Source organism: Grus americana, chromosome 1 (genome assembly GCF_028858705.1).
Source record: "Grus americana isolate bGruAme1 chromosome 1, bGruAme1.mat, whole genome shotgun sequence".
NCBI lineage: Eukaryota > Metazoa > Chordata > Aves > Gruiformes > Gruidae > Grus > Grus americana.
Window position 1 is genome coordinate 201,966,622 of NC_072852.1, and position 23,388 is coordinate 201,990,009.

Sequence of the window (23,388 nt, forward strand, 5' to 3'; positions counted from 1 at the left end):
GCAGTGTGCTATCAATAGCTACTGCCGGTCCCACGGCTGGGTGACTCCTTGCTGCCATCCTCTGTATCCCTATTTCCTTCTGCCTTATTTTGCACATTCTTTCATGCGTGTGCTTTTTGTGTTGTGCAGCACAAGTGCAGCTGGCTCCTCCTCTGCAGCTGTGTTTCACATAGGGTTTGGTTCTGTAGGCATGTTCCTTACCACCAAAGGCAGACTGAGATGTGTCTTCTCTTAAGCTGCAGATCCCATCCCTCAGCTGTGCTGGAAACTCCGTTTGAGATGGCTGCACGGAGAAGAATCACATGAGGTGCCTGATTTGTAGGAGGAAAGAAACCTAAGACAGATGAGATTGCCCCAGCACGAGGTTCTTCCATAGACCCATGCAGATCTGTACCGAGGGTCCAGATGGCAGGAGATGGTATTTGACCCCCTCCCAAGCTTTTGCTTTGCCTAATCTCTCCTTATTTTTTACAAGTATATTGACATGTTTATAATAAGCTTTTTTTTTAAGAAGTGACAGCTGAATTACAAACCATCAAGATAGAGAATTCACACGTCGCTGTGTTAGCAAACAGCATTCCAGTTTCTTTCTTCTGGAAAAGCTATTGCATGGTAGGAAATGTTGAAGCAAGATGAGGACTTAGGAAGATGTGCAGTTCAGGAGAATCTGTCAGGTATTCGGCCTTTAATTCTGCAGACCACCAGTCTGCTCTTAGCAGACAAAGCAATTAATCTGTATAAGAGATGTAGATATTTAGGTCAAGGTCTTGTCTCCCAATTTATGTAGTCAGAGTGGTTTGAGAGGTACAGGAACAAAATGTCTAGAGCTGAGGATAATTCATCCTTGTCTCAAACACATTGCAGACTTGTTCAAAGGGGCAGTATTTTAGTGAGGGTTTGACAAACAGAACAGTAGTCTGATGCTGAGAGAAGCCAGTGGTAGTTCAGGCTGAAAATGAAGGATCTCCGGGGTGAAATGACTCTACTTACACTGCACCTGTATGATGGGTCCAAATTGGGCCTGGCTACTGCTATGGGGTGCATCTCTTTAGCCTGAACAGAGCCAGGTCTCTTGCATCTGTCCATGCTATGACTGAGCTTTTCTGGATCAAACCGTGAATCAAGGTATCTCTGAGCTTCAAGGAGGCTGAAGACACCTGCTTCGGTATCAGGTTATTTTTCTTATGGGGACAGCAATGGCCTTAGCTCTCTGTGGCTTAGGTGATTCATGGGAAGTCAGATTCCCCTAAAATTCTTCTGTGCCAAACTTGTAGGTTGCTGAACTCAAGAGCTGAATTTACAGTCCTGTGTATCCTTCTGTGCTTCCTCCGACCCAGAGGTGTGGTTTCAACACAAGCAGCAGTAAATAGGCAGAGCGTACTTCCAGCTGTAGATGAGCGTTTGGTCTGCTGTCTCCTGGTATGTGTTTCTACACCATCGCACACAGTGAAAACAGAAGTGGGCCACACTTCACAGGAGGGGCTTAGTCCTGTGGAGCTGTGATGAGGGTGCCCTGAGAAAGGGCCACCTCCTGAGGCTTGGGCACAGCTTTGAAATGTAGATAGGAGGTAGGTGAAGAGCTGCTTAGTGATGGGAATACAGAAAGCAGGACTGCAAGTACCTCGTACAAACGCTCAGGCCTACAAGGCTATTGTGTAGGAAGTTTTCTCATTGCAATTTTAGATGTTCATAATTTTGGATCTGTTTCAGTCTTCCCTATTCCCATGTTGTTAGGAATTGAGGTGCAACACGCACTTGCTAACAGGACAGCCTGTTCTTTTCGGGGTCAGGTGTCCTCAGAGCAGCTGTTTGTTTTGTATCAGAGTCAGACGTGGTCAAGTAAAAGGCCCCAGGAAGCACATTTGGGTTCTGGAGTGGCTGTGAAATAAAGGTTTTAGAAGAAAGAGCACATCATATTTCAAAATTGACAGAAGGCGAGGGCATGGGTTTGAGGGCTCTCTGGAGTTGCTTTGCTTTTATGTTTTCTGTTTAAGCACCAGTGAAGGGAGGAACATGCACAGAGCGCTGCGCTCTACTGAGCTTGCTGGGGAGCTGCCTGGTCTGCACGGTGCTGTGGGGAAGATCACTGTGCTGGCGTGTGCACAGATGGAAATACAGAAACGTAGTTGTTATTCTTGTGATGCTTCTGTCTCTGCTTGGAGTCAGGTGGTTAATATTGCTAAATGCATTAATTTACAAGGATAAAGCAAGCAACTTCTGGTTTTACCTGGATCGTTCTAATTTCCTGTGGATGTAAATACCTGTGATAGCCCTTGGTGCAGGGAATTTCACCCAGTACTTTGTTGAAGTGCTTAGGGATGGCTTAGATGCCACCAGACTGGACCTGTGTGCCTCTGAGTTCGTCCTGCGCTGAGGAGATTGATTTGTGGTGGGGCTGTAAGCCAGCCCTCCACTGGCCCTAAAATCACTGAGCCATGAAGCAGCCCTGTGTTAGGGCAACCAGCACGTACACAAGGTGGACCAGCTTCCTGGGAAGGCGCAGGATCTCCCTCAGCCAGGCAGCTGCCACACTAATCCTTGTGCTAAATCAGGCGGGTAGGTTTGAGACCCAGCCTGGCACCACCTTCTGCCCAAGACTGCCACCCACAGTGGGCTGCCAGATCCCTTCTGCCTGATTTAACCCCAGGAGAGGGAAAACAGGGAGAGAGCTGTCCTGTATGGCATTAAGTGAAATGTCTCTGTCTCCCAAGTGCGGGGTCAAGACACCGTCTGAATTTAGCCCTCTGATGTCCCTTTAGGAAGTGTGGCCATTTGCCATGGGCCACCAGGGTTGTGCTGCAACTCTGGAGGCAGCTGGTTGAGCACCTGGTCTTTGCCAGGAACACGTGGTAGTTCAGATAATAGCGCTACAGACTTTGTAGAGGTTTCTTGACCCCCATAGTATATTGAATTATGTAAGAAGCAGAAGGAAAAACACAATTCTTTTTCTTGGCAACAGATCTTTTCACTGCTATAGCATGTTTTCAGAATTTAGGTCAAAGTACTCCAAAATGTCCTCTGGCAGGAAAAGGTCGCATGGTTTTCTGCTCTACAGAAACACATACGTTACTGTGCAGACAGAACCAGCCTGCTGTGCTGGACAAACACATCCCTCTCATTCCCTGTTCCTGATCTGAGACTGAATTGTGTTCAAAGTCAGATCGAAAGGGGCTTTGAGCAACCTGGTCTAGTGAAAGATGTCTCTGCCCATGGCAGGGGACTGGACTGGATGATCTTTGAAGGTCCCTTCCAACCCCAACCTTTCTATGATTAGATTCTCCCATTATGATTTGATTCCTTGTTTTGCTCCCGAGGCAACTCTGGTATTCCTGTCCCACTCCAGCAGGAAAGCTGGAGCAAAATTGCTTTCCGTCCATTTTATCCCATCTGTGCACCAACTGATGGCCATCAGTTACTGCCTCCTTTAAATGACACAGTGGTGCTGCTTTGCATAAAGAGTAAAGCCACCAGGACAATGGTTGAACATACAACCAGTTTATAAAAAGATATTAAAATCCATATGGTGTCGTGTTTCCCAGACCCTTCCTGCTATTACCAGAGCAAATGAGAAAAGAACTTGATGTTTACCCCATCTAATACAGACTAAGGTTTTGCAGACTAAGGTGAAAACAAACTTTCAGTGGGTGTTTGTGTGAATATCTTTTTTCTGAAGTGGTTAGAGAAAACATCCCTGGCAACGTTTGATGTAGCATCTTGTAAACACATCTGGTAAAAGTTACTGCCACATCTGGATGCTGTCACCCGAACTAGATTTGGCACTTTGCATTGCAGCTACCTGCTTCAGCAGTGCCCTGGGTCTCAGTGCAGTTTCAGGGAGATTAAAAAAGAAACGCGATAGCTTAGCTATGTGCTTAGGTTTTGACTTAGGCATGTGGTTGTAGATCCTTTTTTAACATTCTTCAGGCTGCTGCTGCTCTCTTTCTTGTACTAATCCCACTGGGGGGATGTTTTATTTTTTAAAAACATCTTTGAATAGAGACTGGGAGAATAAGGAATGGCCATCTGCTAGTCTGATTTAGTTTTAGTTTCTGAAATGCAGTAGAGGATTATGTTGCTGCAACTTGAGGGTGAAAGAGGAAGAAGATGATTATAGTTTTATGCTATATTACTCTTCTGCCCTCTCCACCCCCTTTCTTTATTCTTAAAAGGCTGTTTTAATCAAACAATTGCAAGGTTGCTACAAAGCCATGATCTCCAAATGTCACTGTCTTGTGGGCTGGAAAAATGAGTAAAAGTAATTTGTTGCAGGCAATACTGTACTTCGTTTTTCCTCCCTGTTCAGCTTCGACTGCAGCGACCACGGGGTTTTGTGCTTCCAAACTGGTCTGCGCAATCCTGTGGCCAGCTTGTTCTGCCTGCGAAGCCATGGCTGCGGGAGTCAGTGCTAAATTGTGCTGGTTAGCAGGAGCTTTGGTAATGCAAATGTGCAGCCTACCCCTCTGAACTCTCCCACGTCCCTGTCCTATGGAAACTGGTAGGACAGCCAAGGATTTTCCTCTTCTGCTGAAACTCTGGACTATTTATACAGCTAGGTTTTGGGATCTCTCATTTCAGAACACTTCAGCACAGCTTCAGTGGGAGTTGGAGATCTCTGCCACTTAACACAGAAAAGGCTACATCTTTCTGCCAGTGACATGTGCTGATGCTGTCCAGAACGTGGGCTAAGTGTATGTCCACCACCAGCACCTCTCTCACGTGCCTGGACAGCTGAGTGTAGAGAAGTCATGGTTCTTTTGGTCAAAAAAGAGATTTCTTTTCAGCAGCTTGATGATGACAGCTGATGTAGCATTATCATCTGCCTGTAGCAGGGGGGGTTGGAACTAGATGATCTTTAAGGTCCCTTCCAACCCAAACCATTCTATGATTCTATGACTATCCCTCACAACTGGCCCTCCTCTTAGAGCCCTGGTATGTTGGAAGGCTGTTTCCTATGTAATACAGTAAGCTTATAAAGGTTGGGTGTCACGTGATCAGCTGTCTACGGGGGACCCTAGAGAAAGCAAAGAAAGGTGGGGAAGGGGGGCACTGGTTGATAGACCCTACAGAAAAAGTAATTTGAAAGAGGAACCAGTGGAGATGTTTCACCTGCTGCTAGTAGTGAGGAACATTTACTGGGAGAATATGAAGGGGCAAAATAGGCCCAGGTAGGCGGAATGATGACAAGAAGGTGAAGAGTAGGCAAGTGTGTTTCAAGAAGGTAGCTGCAGAGGCTCCCTCAAAAATTGATGAGCAGTGGAGTTGCTGAGGTGGAAAGATTTAAAATGTTGTCCTAAGCATAATGGACATTTTGTGGTTGAAAAGCTGCAAGTCAGAGATTGGAAAGGAGGAAGCTGTTGGCCAGGGCATGAAGAGCAATGCTGAACATATGTTACCAGTCTCTTCTTGTCCAACGTGGTGTAACAAAGAGGGGGAGTTAGGCATCAAAAAGGAGATGAAAACTCTGAGTCAGAGACAGGAATGAAACTTGTGTAGCTGGGAAGATAGAAATAGCAAAACAATGCAAATGTCTGATGGGGTGGTGGTGGTGGTACAAAGTGCCCGAGGGTCAGGCATAGAGTCATAGAAAGAATTGGGTTGGAAGGAACCTCTGGAGCCATGTAGTCCAACCTACTGCTTAAACCAGGCTTAAATTCAAAGTTAGAGCAAGATGCTCAGGGCTTTGTCCAAATAATTTTTTTTTTCAAAGATTTTTTTCAAAAGTTGTGATCCCATAACTTCTTTGGGTGTTTCCCCACTAACCTTGATGCAGGCCAAGGAGGTCTTTTTGGTAGCATTATCAGTAAAGACTTCCTCTATGGAGGCCTTTGTGTTACCAGTTCCTGAAGTAATCCGTGCAGCTCAGAGGAAGCACATTCTGTTACGCTGCTATATATCCTAAAGGGTGGCTAGTGCTGAGCGTTGTGAAAGTGTTCCTGCTCCCTTGTTTGAAGACTAGAATGGAGTGTAATGACTTGATGTTATTTATCTACATTGAAGTCACCCTTAACTCAAACAGCATTAAGAGAAAAACAAATGTTAAGTGTTTGTTTATAAAATCTAAACAATGTAGGTGCTAATGTCAGAAGGAAGAAACCATGTTTCATGTACTTTCCCAAATTCAAAACTGAAAGATAAACTGAAAGATTTCTGTCCTCTTATCTTAGAAGTGTTTACCTCACCATGGGGTAGCCCTGGAACACTTGAGTTCTGATTTTTCCTTTTGTGGAAAGAACCATGAAGAACAGTGCTAACTTTTGACTTGTATCAGGAATAGCATGGCCAACAGGACTAGGGAAGTGATCATCCACCTGTACTTGGCTCTGGTGAGGCCGCACCTTGAGTACTGTGTTCAGTTTTGGGCCCCTCCCTACAAGAAGGACATTGAGGTGCTGGAGCATGTCCAAAGAAGGGCAACGAAGCTGGTGAAGGGTCTGGAGCACAAGTCTTATGAGGAGCGGCTGAGGGAACTGGGGTTGTTTAGCCTGGAGAAAAGGAGACTGAGGGGAGACCTTATCACTCTCTACAACTACCTGAAAGGAGGTTTTTGTTCCTCTATTTTCATGCCTTGAGAAATGGTGATGTCTTGTACTTATGCCAGGACTAGGCATCTCCTTCCCTTGACAGAACCATTATGAATATGAAACTTCCACATGTACTGAACCTTCTAGTCCATATAAATACAAATACAGATGTGCTTCATACGTACAAGTAAGATTAAGTGTGCATCTTGCTACTGGCTTTTGACTTAGAGACCTGATGTCCATCACATCCATATTGATAGTAGATACAAGGTAACTAACTCACATTTCAGTCTTTAAGAGATACAAGGCAGTGTAGGAAGTCAGGAAGTGGTGAATAGAAACCACAACTTCATATCAATAGAGCATGACAGCAGAGAGTGGAGACTAATAGTGATCAGTTAAATGGCATGATCCCAGTGGGAACAATTAAAGTAAACGTCTATCAGAGATATTAAATATAGGCTAGAAAAACAGCAGTCAGTCTGAGTGATAGCAAGCTGCTGGTGTGCATACAGGATGAAGAGAACTTCTGAAAACAATACAGAAAGTCAGCTGTGTAGGTAAGTGTCTCCTGAGCAGAGCTCAGACATTCTCCATATAAAGTGAACGCAAATGAGCACATTTGGGGAACCGTGTGCCAGGAATTAATGTCATACAGCTGTCGGTGCATACAGTAAATGTTCTGAATGGATTGAGAGCAGCCCTGAGGGGAAGGACATGGGGGGTGTTGGTGGACAAGAAGCTCAACATGAGCCGGCAGTGGACGCTTGCAGCCCAGAAAGCCAACCATACCCTGAGGTGCATCAAAAGAAGCATGACCAGCAGGCTGAGGGAGGTGATTCTGCCCCTCTACTCCACTCTCGTGAGACCCCACCTGGAGTACTGTGTCTAGCTCTGGACAACATAAGAAGGACATGGACCTGTTGGAGAGAGTCCAGAGGAGGCCCACGAAGGGCTGGAGCACCTCTCCTATGAGGACAGGCTGAGAGAGTTGGGCTTGTTCAGCCTGGAGAAGAGAAGGCTCCAGGGAGACCTTATAGCAGCCTTCCAGTGCCTGAAGGGGCCTACAGGAAAGCTGGAGAGGGACTGTTTACAAGGGCATGGAGTGACAGGAGAAAGGGTAATGGCCTTAAGCTGAGAGAGGGGAGATTTAGATTAGATCTAAGGAAGAAATTCTTCCCTGTGGTGGTGGTGAGGCACTGGAACAGGTTGCCCAGAGAGGTTGTGGATGCCCCCTCCCTGGAAGTGTTCAAGGCCAGGTTGGATGGGGCTTTGGGCAACCTGGTCTGGTGGAGGGTGGCCCTGCCCATGGCAGGGGGATTGGAACTAGATGATCTTTAACCCAAACCATTCTATGATTCTATGAACTGTACAAAGTATTCCCCTGACAGTATGGGAGATACTGGGTGGAGGGGAGCTATCCCAAACATGTTATGAGAGATTTAGAGTGTTAACATTTTCCATACATTACAAGATTTTCAGATTTACCAGAATCTGGACAAGTTTTAGTCTCAGAATTCAAATTCAGATACGTTATACCTGTAAGTATCACAGAAACAGTTTCCATTTGCAAAGGGAAAACAGTACAGATTTGTCTAGAAATACTAAAGAAGATTAAGTTACTGTCTCCAGTGTGCTTTGTTTTGTGTATTCTTCTTGCTGCTACAATTAAGGATTTCTTGTCATTATCACTTTCTGTGTGTCACTATGGTTTTCTGTAATTTATTGGGGAGAAAAGAGGGAAAGACATTTCATTCATCATTGCAAATCTCTTTTATGTGTGTTAATGTGCTTTATATGAAGTGATTATACTGACAACAAGCAGCATTCGGACCCTAATTTATTATGCAAATAACTTGCCCTGCATTAACTAATATGTGTCCTCCTGGGGCAGAATTGGAATTGCATGGCTTTGTGCAAACTGCTCTGAAAGGCCATACCTGACATCTCAAGTGGCCACAAATGAATCATTTTCCTTCTCTTGCCTGCCTCTGCACCGGATACTTGCTACAGAGATGCTTGTTGAATGCACACAGCTTGTTCCTGTGCCTGATGGTGCTCTCGTCCACCAGCTAGATACAGATTTCTAGGCTGAGCCACCTCACCTAACTTTAAAAGACATCATTGATGTTGATGCCTACATCTCAGGTCAACAGCAAAACGCTATGAATGATTATCAGAGACAAATAGGGACTTCATAGTGTTATTTATCTGACTGACTGAATTTTGTACAAAACATTCAATAAGTCTCCTGTCAGACGGTTGCAAAATCAAGACTTCTTCTTAGCCAAGATTTTGAAGTCTCATCTTCACTGACATTCATTTTACCTTTGAGAATGCCAGGTGTTCTTCTTTTGAAGTCTTGTCTTCCCCTTGCTCCTGTGATGCTTTTCCTCCCTGAGTTTCCTGCGTTTCTAATCATTTTGTGCATGTCCTTGAGTAAGTTTTCTTTCCTTCCCTCCCTCCCTCCTGATAGACCTCATAAGGCTCTGCCCTCGTTCCTCTCTTCTCCTTATCTAGATGTAGTCTCATCTACAAATACAAGATTAATTATCATTGGTATGCCGACAAGCTGTGTGTCAAACTCTCCATTCCAGACTTGTTTCCTTATGACAGATTAAAATCACGGTTCTTACCCTTGGCTATCTGGCAGGCACAACTCACTGTGGCTAAAACAAAGTTTGTTAGCCTTTCTCCAGCTGTAGGTTTTTATGGCTTGCTTGCTACATCATTTATTTTCCTTTGGCCCCAGCAATGTAATCTTATCACATTTATATCTGGTTAGATACGTATATCCGGTGTGCTACTGCAGAGGTTATCTCCCCAGCTTCTCACTTTCACTGTCTTGCCATGTTCCTCTACTGACCCTCTCTTTGTCACATCCCGTTTTCCATTTTTTTCAAGGTCTTGGGAAGTATCATGAATTAATGTTAAGTGAAAGATAAAGTAGGTCATAAGAAGTCCTGGGAGCGAAGGGAAAAAGAAAAAAACAGTCTATGCGATGCAACAGCCAGCAATGCCAGCTTTCTGCATCTAGGACTTCTGGGGTGCCTCTGTTCTTGCCCGGTGTCTGTGTCTGAGTCTGTGCATTCAGGGCCCTAGACGAGAGTGACAGGCTCCTCCAGGCTCATCTGATCTCTGCTTTACTTCACACCACTTATGTCCTCGTCCTTTTTCAAGTGCTGAAGGGAACTCCTCAGTACTGCTCTCTGAGCTTCTTCCTTCGCGCCTTCCCAGGAGCTGCTCTTACACTGGGAAAATGCCTGTTATCTCACTTGCTTTCCCAGTACAGGGGGAGAGAGCTCTACTCTTAGCTTTTAGTGCTCTGATGTACCCACTCACGCGGAAGCAGCTCTCATCCTTTATAGCTAGCAGGGGCCCCCCGCCATTAAGGGCTACTGTGCAGGGGCAGCATGCGTCAGTTCAGGGTGCTGTGCCACTTGGCCTGGTGCTCAGGTGTGCGCTATCTGCACTTGGTGCAAGAGGTAGGTAAGACTCCAAAAGGTTTTACTGATGGCTTTGAAGCTCTGGTGGAGATGGACCCCTCTCTTCCCAAGGTAAGAACCACCCCTGCATCAGTGTTACTCCTTTCTGGGCTGAAATTAGGAGGAAAGAAAAGCCTAGTTTTGAACTGTGAAATAAGCAATTTGCCCTGTGGTCACCCCGATTCACCAGATTATCCAACCTGCATGTGAGTAGTATGAATGTATGGGCATAACAAGGCTAGATGATGTCTGAGCTATGGTGAAATATCACGGTAATTACTGTATGGGTCATCTAAGCCCCAGTTCTCTTACTCCAGTGAGTTGCACAGATTATAGTCGTGTCAATGCATTTGATCATTGAAACCCTGGATTTGTTGTTTGCTTTTATTTTAATAGGAAGTTTTTGCATGCGGATGGGTTATTGTGGTTAATAGATAGCTGAGCTAATGTAACCAGGGATGAGTCATAAGTAAAATCATGGACTGCAACAAAAATAAAGAAAATTATTTTCACAAAATATAATTTGGTTTTTCTTTGTTCAAAGGAAAAGGGGGTTTAAGGCTGCAGTACCCTTGTTGTGCTTCTGCACTTGCAGCAAGCCACTACTGGGGTGTGAATACTGTAAAATTAATAAAACTTTGTAATGATTTTAAGCTATTTTAAAGATAGCCTTGTTTAAATTAGTCTGACCTGTGACTTTGTCGTAATACCTGTGAGTTAACTCTCAAATCTAGACATTTTTCCCGTCAACCATAGATGTGGCTTTGAAGAGCTGAGGATAACACAAGGAGGAAACTAGAGACAATCCAGTGGGATTTCTTGTACTATCTGTTTCTTATTCCCTTCACTTCCAGGAAATAAGGTGGTCTAAGCATTTTATTTTAGGACTTTCAGGTAAAGCTTCCTGGGAATTGATGGAGAGGTGCCCCTCTGACTTCTGCGAGCTCTGGATCAGGCTCTGAGAATGGTGGCTTAGCCAGCAGCGCTGGACGCGCCAGGTCTGGCGTAGCATGAGAGAGGAGTGGAGGTGCGTGTAGGTCCGAGGGCATCAGGACCTCGCTGTAGGCAGCCCCTCCATATAGGCAGCTTTATGGAGATACATCTGGGCGCTGACTGGATCAGGGACGTGGAGACAGCTGTCTGACCTGAAACTTGTCTCTCCCCCTTAGGCAGGCTATGCCTACACTTTACCATTGCAAAACAGCAACCCCAATGACAACAGTAGTTCTTCCTTTGATTTTACAAAAGCAAAGGCAAGAAATTTCCGATTCACAAGCAAATAAGGTGGAGAGATGTGTCATTGCAATATTAGTAATTAAATTTCTCCTTCCAATGCAGAACCACTCTGTATTATCACTCTAACATGATGGCAAGCTTACCTTTGTTGTAAAACTAATGCCCTTTATCTAAAAAATAAAAAGAAAACCAACCTTCTATCACAACAATCAGTGATACCAAATCATGTACTTATTCTTAGCTATGTCTTTGTCTTACATCCCTACTGAAATTTAAATTAAAAGGAAAACTACTGAACCAAAGCATAAGACAGGAAAATAAATCAGTGTGAAATACATATTTTGGTAAATGATTTTGTGCTTCTTCATGTGATGTCTTGTTCAGAATCTAGATCAGAACTGAAACAGTGATTCCAAGGCCTAGACAGAGTTTAGAAATTATTAACATTAAATAATAGCTCATAGTCTGTTGCTGAGCCATCCTGTCTCCTCAGCTAGTTCATCTTTGATGCCTTGTGCAGAGAAGATGGAGAAACACATTTCTCATCACATTCTACTGCTCAAACACACATCAGTCCTTAATGTCAGACTTCTTGTACCCTTGGATGAGTTCAAAGTATAAACTTTCAACCAAGGAACTGCTAAGGCATTCACCTCAGGGAGGCAGAGCCCTTTACAGTATGCTGCAGCTCTCTGCGGCAATCATTCCAGTTGTGATCTGACAATATTCTAAAGCTCTGTTAGAATAGTTACAGTGAATCCTGCATTCTTGCTATTGGAAGGCAAATCCTGCCTTCAGTTTTCCATTTTCAAAGCTCCCCAGCTTTTCACACTGCCTTATTCTTCTAGTTAAAGACGGCAAGGATGAGAAACAGAGGTTGTTCATTCCTTTCCCCCCTTGCTTCTTGCTTAGTTTCCAAAACTGATTTGCACAGTAAATAGTCTTGATACATTCTTTTGTTTTCTCTAAATCTAGCAACAGAAATCTGCTGTATTTCTTTTTCTTTCCCCCCTCAAATCAATCTTCTGTGCCCAGCATTGCTTTCTGAGGCCTTGTTTGTGTGTGCTATCTTTTTACCTTCACTGATGTACGTTTCCTCTCTCTGGCCTCATGGCTTCTAAATTCTCACCCACATCAGACTTCCTAATATACCACCTCTGAAATAATCCATTGACTCACAAGGCAAGTAATGCCATGCCTGAGTCCCTTGAAAATCCTAATACTTTATATTGTCAGATCACACCTGGAATACTGTGTTCAGTTTTGGTCCCCACTATACAAAAAAGATGTAGACAGGCTGGAGAGGGTCCAGAGGAAGGCCACCAGAATGATCAAACGACTGGGAAGCCTGCCGTATGAAGAAAGGCTGAGAGAATTGGGTTTGTTCAGCCTTGAGAAAAGAGGCTTAGGGGAGACCTCATCACCATGTTCCGGTACTTCAAGGGTGGCTACAAAGAAGATGGAGTTACAAGGAGTCACATGGAAAAGACGAGGGGTAATGGGTGCAAGTTACTCCCGGGGAGATTCTCATTGGACACGAGGAAAAATTTTCACAATGAGAACAATCAACCATTCAAATAATCTCCCCAGGGAAGTGGCCGATTCCCCAACATTGGACACTTTTAAGATTCAGCTTGACGGGGTGTTGGTCCATCTTGTCTAAATGGTGCTTTCATCTAGGTGGAGCTTTTGCCAAGAACAGGATGATCCTTGAGGTCCCTTCCAACCTGGTATTCTATGATTCTGTGATTTCCCATTAAAATACTATCCCCAGATTATTTGCTCCTCATTGCAGGACTTGATGCAATCTTTTCCATATGTGCTTTTTTTTTTTTACTTCTAACCAGCTTGGTTTATGCATCTTTTTTAATCAAGCACTGGCCTTTAAAAGGTCATCTTGGAAAGAGCTCCATGTGAAGAAATTATGTGAGATGTGAACCCTTGAGCCTCAAAGAACAGGCCATCTCACCATCAGGTCTGTACTCCTCTGGGGGGTGGATTACTCACAAGCCTCAACACTGGCCAAATGCTGCTCACTTGTTGGATGAGTCCTTGAACCCTCTCTCTGTCTTTGCTATCCACAGAGGAGCAAGTATGACCAAAGACCCGACTTCCACAGAGCCTGAAGGAATTACTTGTAGAATGTAATGATTAAGCTTTACGTGTACGTGAATTTTCTGAGAACAATTTTTGGTTCCTGAAAAATAGATTGTTTTTAGGCATCTCAGGCTGGGAAATTTTGACATAAAGCCCTTTAGTAAATAGCCTGTCTGGTAACGAGCCTGATGCTGTTTTTAATTTACCATAAGAACCAGTTTCTATCATGACCCTTTTCTTGAAGGGTTATGCCCTTCAAGAGAGCATGGTTTCTTTGAGGAATGCTTCCTATCTCATTTTTTTATTGCTACTCTAATGATTTCTGCTGCATGTAATCACATCACATCTCACTTTACTCAGCCTGCATCCCATAGTCTGAGGAAGGATCAGAGGAAGTTTTATTTAGAGTTCATCACTGCCTCTCACCAGGCCACCAGAATGAGAGGACATATTTAATCTGGCCCAATTGTTTGGTTCCCCATCTTCCTTCAGCTAACTTCAAGGCAATTTGAGAGGAAGTAAAATTACTGCAAAGACACTCGAAACTAGCATCCAAATTCAGAGCGTAAGAAATGTCTTTGAGTCCTCCAACCAGTCGAATTTTTTTTTTTTTTAATTAACGAGAAATGAATTAGACTCTCCTCCAGTATCAGCAGTCTCTACTCTGGCCTTAGTTTCATGGTTTCACGGTTACACAGCCCAGAGGAAAACTGCTACAGTACTTTCCCCTCTGCTTCCCCACAAAGTTGTAACATGGTCTCCTTCTCATCTATATTAACTTAAGCCTCAGACAAAGAAACAAAGGTTCTAAGGGAGTTAGAGCATCACATTGTCTGTATTCAATTAAAATTAAACCAAGAGAGACTGAAATGCATCCTAAGATATCTCTAGCTCATATCACCTTACTCTGCATTGCAAACATGTATAGCGCAAGCAGTGATTTACCATGCCATTCATTAAATCTGAACCTTTCCTCTCTTGGACGGTTCTTGTGTCAGTGTGCAGGAGGCACATTTTTGAACATGGGTTTGAGTTTTGTTTCTTTATTTTACTATAAAAGACCTCTAACCCTTCTTTCTGAGGCAGTGCTATTAAGAAGGTAGTAAAAAAAGCATGTTTATTTATCGTGCACTTTTTTTGGGTCTCAGACTGTATGTGGCAAGGATGTAAATGAGGTGATCTGCAGTGAAACACGTTCACACTGATTCCTTTTAATGAAGCAACGCTGATCATGAAGATTTGGCTTATCTGTATGCTTTGAGTTAAAGGAATTACTGTGATTTGTCTGTCTCCTTCTGTTGATGTCTCAGATTAAATAAACACAAAGTCTGGCAATCTATGCCACTATTCCTGTTCTCTCTCACTTTATATTACAAAACCTGAGAGACAGGTCGCCAGCTTTCAGGCCACAGGTACATTTATCATACCAGGATCCCTAGTAGGAATGTTGTTAGGATGGCCAGAGCTCTTGTCTCACCTCTGCTCTTCCCAAATAATCCTCTCAGTTGAGTCAATCACTTGGCCAGGCTGGCATGCCAGGTAGGCTCCTGGGGGAATGGGCTGGAGAAAATAGAGGGATAGAAATCAAATCACTTCTCACCCATCTCCCCTGTCTAATATGTGCTTGGCTTTATAAGGCATAAAGGCACTACAAATAAGGCATTATTCCTGTGTGACCGATCCCTTTCCAAATTCATCGTCCAGGCAAGATACCCTGCAGGGATGTGTGTATCTCTCCCTAGGACGCTTCTGACAGTCAAGGTGAGAGCTTGAAACCACATCACGGAGAAATATCAAGTGGATCTTGATTATGAAAGATATTATGTTTGGTCTTTCCCACTCCAAAGCTCCTAGGACAGAAGAGGCCAAACCACACACTAAAAGAAATCCAAGGTCCTCCCACTGTACGGTCTCTTTTCCGACTTGGTGGTATCCAACACCATGACATAGGTTTGACGACATGCTTGCTTGGTGTCACCTGTGTGTTTGCAGTAACAGGAGCCTGGAGGGTCATTTGTGCTTGAAAATGAGGCGAGCAGCAAGAAAAGCTGGTAGTGTTACACTCCTTAGAGGGTTTGCTGTCAAGAACAGTGACAAAGACGGTGGCTTGGGATGTCAGGCACATTACTCAGACAGTATTTACAGCTATTTCTGGGTCAAGGGCTGAGACAAGAATTGGATATGAAATTACCCTTCCCTCTTAACACAGTACTATAAAATAAAGAAAAATGAAAAGCAATTTCAGGAATTGTGGGGTGAAAATTGGAGAGAAGTAAATTGTTCAAGTTGCTGCCAAAAGAGACAATTATGGACACTCTCTGTAGCAGTCAAATTCTCTTTACAATTATCATTACAGTGCTGTAATGCCTTGGAGTCCTTTCCGTGGAGCAAGACCTCACAGATCTCAACAATTTTTTTCCATTTCATTAGAGAAAGACACGCTCCCATCCCCATGTGTTTTTTGATTCTCGATTGCAACAAAAGGAGGAGACTCTCCCACGATACTCCACACACTGAGTCCAGCTGGGAGTGTTGCAGCAGCTTCCTTTAGCTTGCTGGGTGCTGCCCACGTGAGTGTGCATTGGACTGAGCAACAGCACCACAGGAGAAAAGAGCAAAGATGGCCTCAAGGTCCGCGGAGCAGCCAAAGGCTGTGGTTTCTCTGTACAGAGTGTCTGCAATATCAGCTTAAGGTACTGCTGCTCTTCCAGCTAACAGGCTGATGTAGCTGTCGGTGGGACTAGGCTGCAACCTGGCTCATGGAACTGGCCTACATTTAAAAAGCAAAGATATGCTTTAATCTCACTTTACAAATAAAACCAACCTATTGCACTGCATAAAAGCTCTGCCTAAGATTGATTGAGTAGTTATTGCATTGGTCTGATGCATAAGGACTGATAAACTGAAGTCCCAGGGTTTCAATTCGTGCCCCAGCCAGGAGACCTGAATCAGAATCTATGCTTCAATTTGGAAGCAGCTGATTTGAAGCTCCCTGACGTGTGCACATCTGGACATCTCCAAGTTGAGCAGGCACCAGAAAAGACTCTCTCATTTCTCCCAGTTTTAGTTTCTAAAAAGGTGTGTTACCAGATTTAGTAAAGCATGGACAGGACGGGTGTCATCACTGCTGTGAGCTTCCCATCTGATAACAGTCTTTGTTTTCAACTTCTTGATGAAAAAAAAAAGCATGTAAAAGCCCCACAAGAAATGAACTGAATGAGTTATCATTTCACGTATGTAATAGCTTCCTCACAAAACATTTGTTAGTAGTAGTTGTCACTAATTTCCCAGATGAATGGATCTCATTATTTCAGTCACAAAGCTGGGCTGGGGAGAGGGAAAAGGGATGTTGCTAAACCCCATCGCCCTGGTCTGCCCAACTACAGCTGAAGGGATCGCTTGTTTTCAAAGTAGCTGAGCAAAGCAACAAAACAACTGTGGCTCAGGGGCAGACAACACACGATTTGCTATTGAATATGGAACAATGGGTGAATCATTCTTCGATCCACCACAGTCTCCTCGCTGGTTTTCATTACAAGCTGAGCTCTCATTTCCAAGGCAGGCTGTCAGGATCCTCGGTGTCACAGGGGCTCTTTTGTTGCTGCCAGGAGCACTCGTTTTGATGGACAGTAGAAAGTTGTCTGGTTCTTCGTTCAGGCCCTCACCGTGCAATTCAGGCACGAGCAACTAATAACTCAGGCATCGCTACTGCATTGATTTTTGGGCAAGGTGTTCTATCATTTTATGGCACTTGAGTTTAGACACGGTTGCTTTAATTTTCTCCTGAGGAAACATAATGAAATTTCTATGAAAGAAATATGCTTTTCCCCACAATTGTGTCATTCTTTGGTTTTTTTTTTTTTTCTTCTTCAATTCCTCCTGGGACTGACATTTTTATTTCTTAGACAAGTCATTGAAAATTACCATCCCAGTCTTAGGGATCCCTCAGAATTGAATCTAAATGACTGCCTAGCAGTACCAATGGCAACTGAAAACCAGGTGGTTTTAAAACTGAACGGAATGAGAATTAACTGAAACTAAGTGCATTTTGATTAGGGTGTCTCTCTGTCCTCTCCCCAGCATCCTACTGGATATTGTGCTGCTTTAGTATGAAGACTTAACAACACAGAATGTGTTGTTAAAATTGAGATAAGAAACTCCAGTGGCACTGCAGAAAAAAAGTTTCATATTCTCAAAGCAAAGAACCCCTTTTCCCTAGTGAAACATTGCCTTTCACTTAAAGAAAACTGCACAGGATCACAGTGAGTGGAGAGGATTTTTTCCAACCTTTTTCATATAAAAATAAAATATCAAACAGAGGGCTGAAGGCAAGCAGTGAAGGTTAGCAGCATGGAGGTTTATAACGCAGGTCAGTTGGAGAGTCACCAGCTTCTTTCAGAGAAAGTGTAAAATGTGCCATTAAAGGGGAAATAATAATTCACTCTGCAAGGTCAGTGCCTCCCTGTAGGAGTTCAACAAAGATCAGCATCTCCGAAGCATTATTTTATTAATGTGTTTAATTTTGGCACTGACAATGAGATGACTGAACAGAGGTGCCGAGCTGACCGTTAAAAGCGATATACCATGGGCTCATTCTCTAGGTTCACTGGAGATTTCTGCGCATGTGAGGAGCTCTCAGACATCATATCTTGAAAGAAATAAGAATAAAGTTTCAATTTTGCCTGCTTCCCTGAGAAAATAATTTTCTAGGATGAGGAGAGGAAATAAAATTATGTCATCCTTTCCCTAACTACTAACCTCAAAATTAAAGTTGGCTTTCAAAAACCCCAACAGCAGAATGATCATATTTATAAAATAGCTCTCTAGTTGTAATTGTTCTTCAGTTTTTGAGATTCTAGAGTTTATTTGCATTGTGGTTTCTCTCCCAAAATCAGGAGTGTTGGAAATTTTATATAAAGAAAATTTCCGGTACCACCTTATTAATGATGTGGAGGGTTACGGATATCAAGAATAACACCAAACACTGCAAAAGCTCACACCCTGCTTTGAGTTCTCTTCTTTGTAACTTCCTGCTGTAGAAAACACATTCCCTGGTCTCACTCCCCTCCTGGAGGAAGAAATTGTTCGCAGCTGTCACTGTCCTCGCTCTGCCACAGTCACCAGGCTTTCCGCTTTCGTACAGCTCTTCCAAGTACTTCCGAAACTGATTTGGCCAAAACTAGTTGGGCCAGCTCATGGACTACCAATCTGCCGCTTAAATTTAATATAAAGCTATTTAAGCCAATATGCCTCGCTGTGTGTGAGTGAATTAGGGAGCACCCACCTGAGCTGCTCTGCTGGCTGCCTGGAGCGAGTGGTAACACTGGGATGGAAGGAAACCACTTGGTTGGTAAGAAAAGCACATCACGATCAGAGAAGAGGCTTTCCTCACTGGGCCAAACGTGCTTTCTTTGTTTCTCCCTTCTCAACCAGTGTACTTTGCTGTATATAGCTAAGGACTGAGCATAGCATTACTCAATCCTGCTAGAATGTCTTTTTTATCCATCTATTTGCTTTGTAAATGGCTCTCCAAAGGGGGTCCATGTGCTGCTTATCCAAACGGTGCCTAGGAAGCTCGATCAGTTATCATTCTCTACCTAGTGGTGATCTATGACAAGTTTTGCTTGAGATATTGTTAACTGTCACAGCATAAATGGAACAAAGATGCAAATGCAATTTACACATTTAATACCACCATGGAGATGATGATTAAATTACCGTTATCACTTTGAAAACATACTGTTCAATGCAAATAGCTAACAAATTATCCAAGCACTTCTTTCAGACCTTTGCCTAAATGACGTTATTACTTGGCAACTGTGAACACATTTGGTGTCAAACACATTAATAATGCTCTGATCTCATCCCAAAGAAATTATGTCTCAAATAAACATTTGCTTCACCTGACATATAGCAACCCTGTCAAACACTGTTGGCCAACTGCAACTTCTAAGTGCTTGAACGTGCACGTTTTTTACTTTCCCTCCTCCCATCCAGGCACACCCCGAGCAGCTAGCAACCTGCCATCACAGAAGACACAGGTTAGCACGGACGCACCGAACCGGCTGCAAATGGGGCAGAAAGCGGCTGGGAGACCGTTCTGCAGGTGGGTCGTGGCAATGCGGAGCACCGGGCGCTGCCTGGCCCTGGAGCCTGCGAGCGTTAGGCCACGTTTCCCGTGTTCGCTTCTCATCGGCGTTGGCCCAGGTGAGTAGCCCGGCGCTCACGTAAGGTAATTTCAGCTCAGCAGGAGGGTTGAGCCTGGAGGTCAGGATCCCCATCCCGGGACTTTGTGGTCCGGTCAGTCAAACAGCACAGGCGACTGCCAAGATGCTTGTACATTTGCTGTGACCGTCACCTGCGAGGCCGTGGGAAGCTTTCCAGAACTTGACGTAAATTTTGAAGCTATGAGAAAAGTTGGGGAAACTGTCATGAGACTGGGAGCACTACGGCGGTGAGACCAGACGGGCCGAGAGCTGCCGGCCGGCCGGACCAGGGACCTGCCACCGCCCCCCGTAGGCGGGAGGCGGGCTTTGCTTCACTCCAGGGAGGGCGCTGGGGGCCCCGGAGGGCCCCGGCCGGGCTGGGAGGGCGGTGGGGTCCCGCAGAGCCCGGGCCCGGCGGGGAGGGCGCTGAGAGCCCCGCGGAGCCCGGGCCCGGCGGGGAGGGCGCAGTGCGCCGCGGCCCCACAGCACCGCCGGGAGGAGCCGGCCCCGCCCCGCTCCGCCCGCCGTTGCTAGGGACGCCGTTTACGACAGTCTCCCGGCCTCGCCGTACGGCGGGGTTGCCGCACGGTTGTTGCGCAGCGGTTGGTTTCCGGTGGGGACTGGTGATGGCGTCCGGGTTTGAGAGCGAGCGGAGCTTGGCGGCGCGCAAGGAGCAACGGCAGCGGGAGCGGGAGGCGCTGCTGGCGCAGGTGGGGCGCCGGGACCCGCCTTTCCCCGGGGACCGCTTAGCCCTCTCCCTTCCCCAGGCTGGGGTGCTGGGGCGGCCGCGGGGAGGCCTCGTCTTGCGCGGGGTCGGTGCGCTCCTAAGGGCGGCCCCAGCCTGCCGCCCGCGGGCCCGCCTGCGGCAGCTGGAGCAGGGGGAGGCCCTGGGGAGAGCCCTTCTGCCCGAGGGGAGCTGGGCTGTGGTACCGGGAGTGGTAGAAAGCAACTGGGAACTGTTTTGAGTGATAGTTACCTGAGTTCATGCGTTTTGCCCCTTGTGGTATTGCTCAACTTGGTATTTGTTATGTGATCCTGTTCTTAACACCGTTGGAAAGAGCCTGGCTCGTTCTTCTTTACAGCCTCTCTTCAGGTATTTTTATACGGTGACAAGATGACACCACCACCACCACTCCCCAGTCTTCTCTAGGCTTAGCAGTCCCAGCTCTCAGTCTTTCCTTAAATGAGACATTAAAGGCAACTCCTCCTTGTCTTCCTGGCCTGTCTTTCCTAAAGAGTTAGTATCCCTGCGTTACAACACTCTGGTCATGGAGTAGTAATAGCTTCAACAGAAGCGGGACAGCCTGTTTTCATGGAGTCAGCCTGTTACTTGCTTGGTTATACCTTGTGGTAATGTCAGCCAAGAAGGAGGAGGCTCCCACTCACAGATGCTTTGATAGAGTTGCTGTGACTTGGAGATGTGTCATAATCCTAATGCATTTTATTCAAAATCTGCTTATGTGCCATGTTTGGTACTTGTGCAGTAAGGTGCTGATTCTTGTAACTTGTAGGTAGAGTGAATGATAAAATACCAAATAGCACATCAGTTAGATGTCATGACTTGTTTTTAAGTTTAAGGAGTGGGGGATAACTATGGAAAGAAAAGTGTAACAGGAGGACAGGGTATGGAAAAAGTATGAGCTTGTGATGATGGGCTTTTGAGAGATAGAAGGCCAAACTAAGCAGCAGCCAAATCCTACTGGGCAAAGGTATTTTCAGAAAAAAAAATAATGGGAAAATGGTTTAATAGCTTGAGGCTTATGCAGCAGTGATGTCTTCTCTCAAAGCAAAGTAGGAAGACAGAGGATTTCAGGTAATACACTGTCTGTTACACAGTTCTGGAACTGCTTCTACACAATAGAAGTTCCCTTTGGTGACTTCACAAGTGTGAGGTGATCCTGCATTGTGTGCTTCCCCCTTTTTGACAAGCAGCTGAAGGGAAGTTCCTTTAATTTAGTAATGGTGAATCATAATATCCTGCAAAAGTTTGTCGTTGTTAAGATGTCTTTTGCTGTATTTGAACTGCTGTATGATAGATTTAAGAGTGCTCCTTTGCTCAGTTCAACCTCTTGGATGTTCAGAAAATATTCTTAACTGGAAGTAAAACTTATGTACGACACCATTATCCTACTTTACCTTTTCTTCTCAGTTGGTGCCGCTTGTACAGCAAGCTGTCTGGGGCAATACCACTCCCTTAGAATCATAGAACAGCCCTGGCTGGAAGGACCTCAACAGATCACCTGGTCCAGCCTTTTGTGGGAAAGGGAGCCTGAATGAGATTATTTAGTGCTCTGTCCAGTCATGTCTTGAAGATCGCCAGTGATGGGGATTCCACTCCTTGTCCTCTCCATGTGGTTCCCTTCTTGTGAAGAGAGAGCTTCTGTCCTCTTTGTAGGTGCCCTTTCAGTACTGGAATACTGTGATGAGGTCCCCCCTTAGATGTTCTCTTTTAGCCTTTCCTCATAGGGCAGGTTCTCCAGCCCTTTCATCATCTTTGTGGTCCTCCTTTGGACCCTCCCCAGTTTGTCCGCATCCTTCTTGAATTGCGGGGGCCAGCACTGGACACAGTACTCCAGGTACAGCCTGACAAGCACCAAGTAGAGTGGGATGATCACATCTCTATCTCTGCCAGTGATGCCCCTGCACGTGTAGCCCAGGATCCATTTGCCTTCATTGCTGCAGTGGTGCCCTGCTGACCCCTGTGCAGCTGCTGGTCCACCAGGACCCCCAGGTGCCTTTCAGCAAGGCTGCTCCCCAGCCACACGGCTCCTAGCCTGTACTGGGCCCTTGGGTTAGGTCGTCCCAGGTGTAGTACCTTGCACTTGTCTTTGTTAAACTTCACACAGTCCTTGCTAGCCCACTCTTCCAGCCTCTGTAGGTGTCTCTGTAAGATGTCTTGCCCTTCTGACATGTCCACCTCACCACTCAGTTTCTTATCATCAGCAAATTGGTGAGGGTGCTTTCAGTCCTATCGTCCAGATAATTTATGAAGATGTTGAACAGTGTGGGGCCCAATACTGATCCCGGGGGACCCCTACTAGTGACAGGCTGCTAGCCTGAGTAAAAAACATTGATAAATGGTTACTTTTTGTAAAAGCCTTTTAGTGTCAGGCACTATTGCAGTAGTTTATTAAATAATAATTTTCCTCTTCTTATTTGCTTCTATTTGCATCAACAGTTTAACATGAAATAAAAGTGTTCTGTGAGGATGTTGTTTAAAATTTTGGTATAACTTCCTCTTTCCAAATATCTGTGGATGATTTTTACTTTTTTTTGTTAATATCTCTACAATACTGTTAATTTAAAGTAAGAGATGTAGCATTAAACACTTTTTGTGATGTTTTTATAGTAACTGGATTGTGGTATTAAATATGCTGGAATCTGTGAAAGAGGCAATGAATTTGTATTTAACCTCGCATCGTGTTTAGGTAAGTCTCAATTCAGAGAGGTAGTAAAGCTGAGAAAAGAGGTTTGGTTGCAGTTAGTGTCGGAGAAACGCTACAGCAATGAGCCAAAGCTACTCTTGTAAAGAAAAGCTTGAAGTCGGGGATGAGAGCGCTTATTCATACAGAGGCTGTGGGGGGAAAAAGGGGTGAAGGTTGATTTTGGCAGAGTTTGAGTTGGTACTAGAAAGCATGATATCTTGAGTGTAGGGACTATGCTTCTTACTGTTAGGGTATGTCTCAAGAGGTCTTTAGTGGTAATGTCGCTTCACAGGTCCTGACTCTCAGTGTTAATATGTTCTTGTAGGTTTAGATGCTGCTCATCAGCCTTGTTGAAGAATATTAGAAAAACTGGTTTGGAGGTTTTAGAATGAAACTATATCTGGTATTTTTTCTTATC

The 23,388-nt window shown here is 44.8% G+C and overlaps 1 protein-coding gene across 1 annotated transcript in view; it reads left to right on the plus strand.

Moving 5' to 3' along the window:
* Nucleotides 1-20,122: 20,122 nt before the first annotated feature.
* Nucleotides 20,123-23,388, plus strand: part of CWF19L2 (CWF19 like cell cycle control factor 2) — a 79,126-nt gene continuing 75,860 nt past the window's right edge. The window contains exon 1 of the mRNA XM_054828901.1: nucleotides 20,123-20,255. Within this exon, the coding sequence (XP_054684876.1) occupies nucleotides 20,172-20,255 (84 nt within the window). The 5' untranslated portion in view covers nucleotides 20,123-20,171. The remainder of the gene's footprint in view (nucleotides 20,256-23,388) is intronic.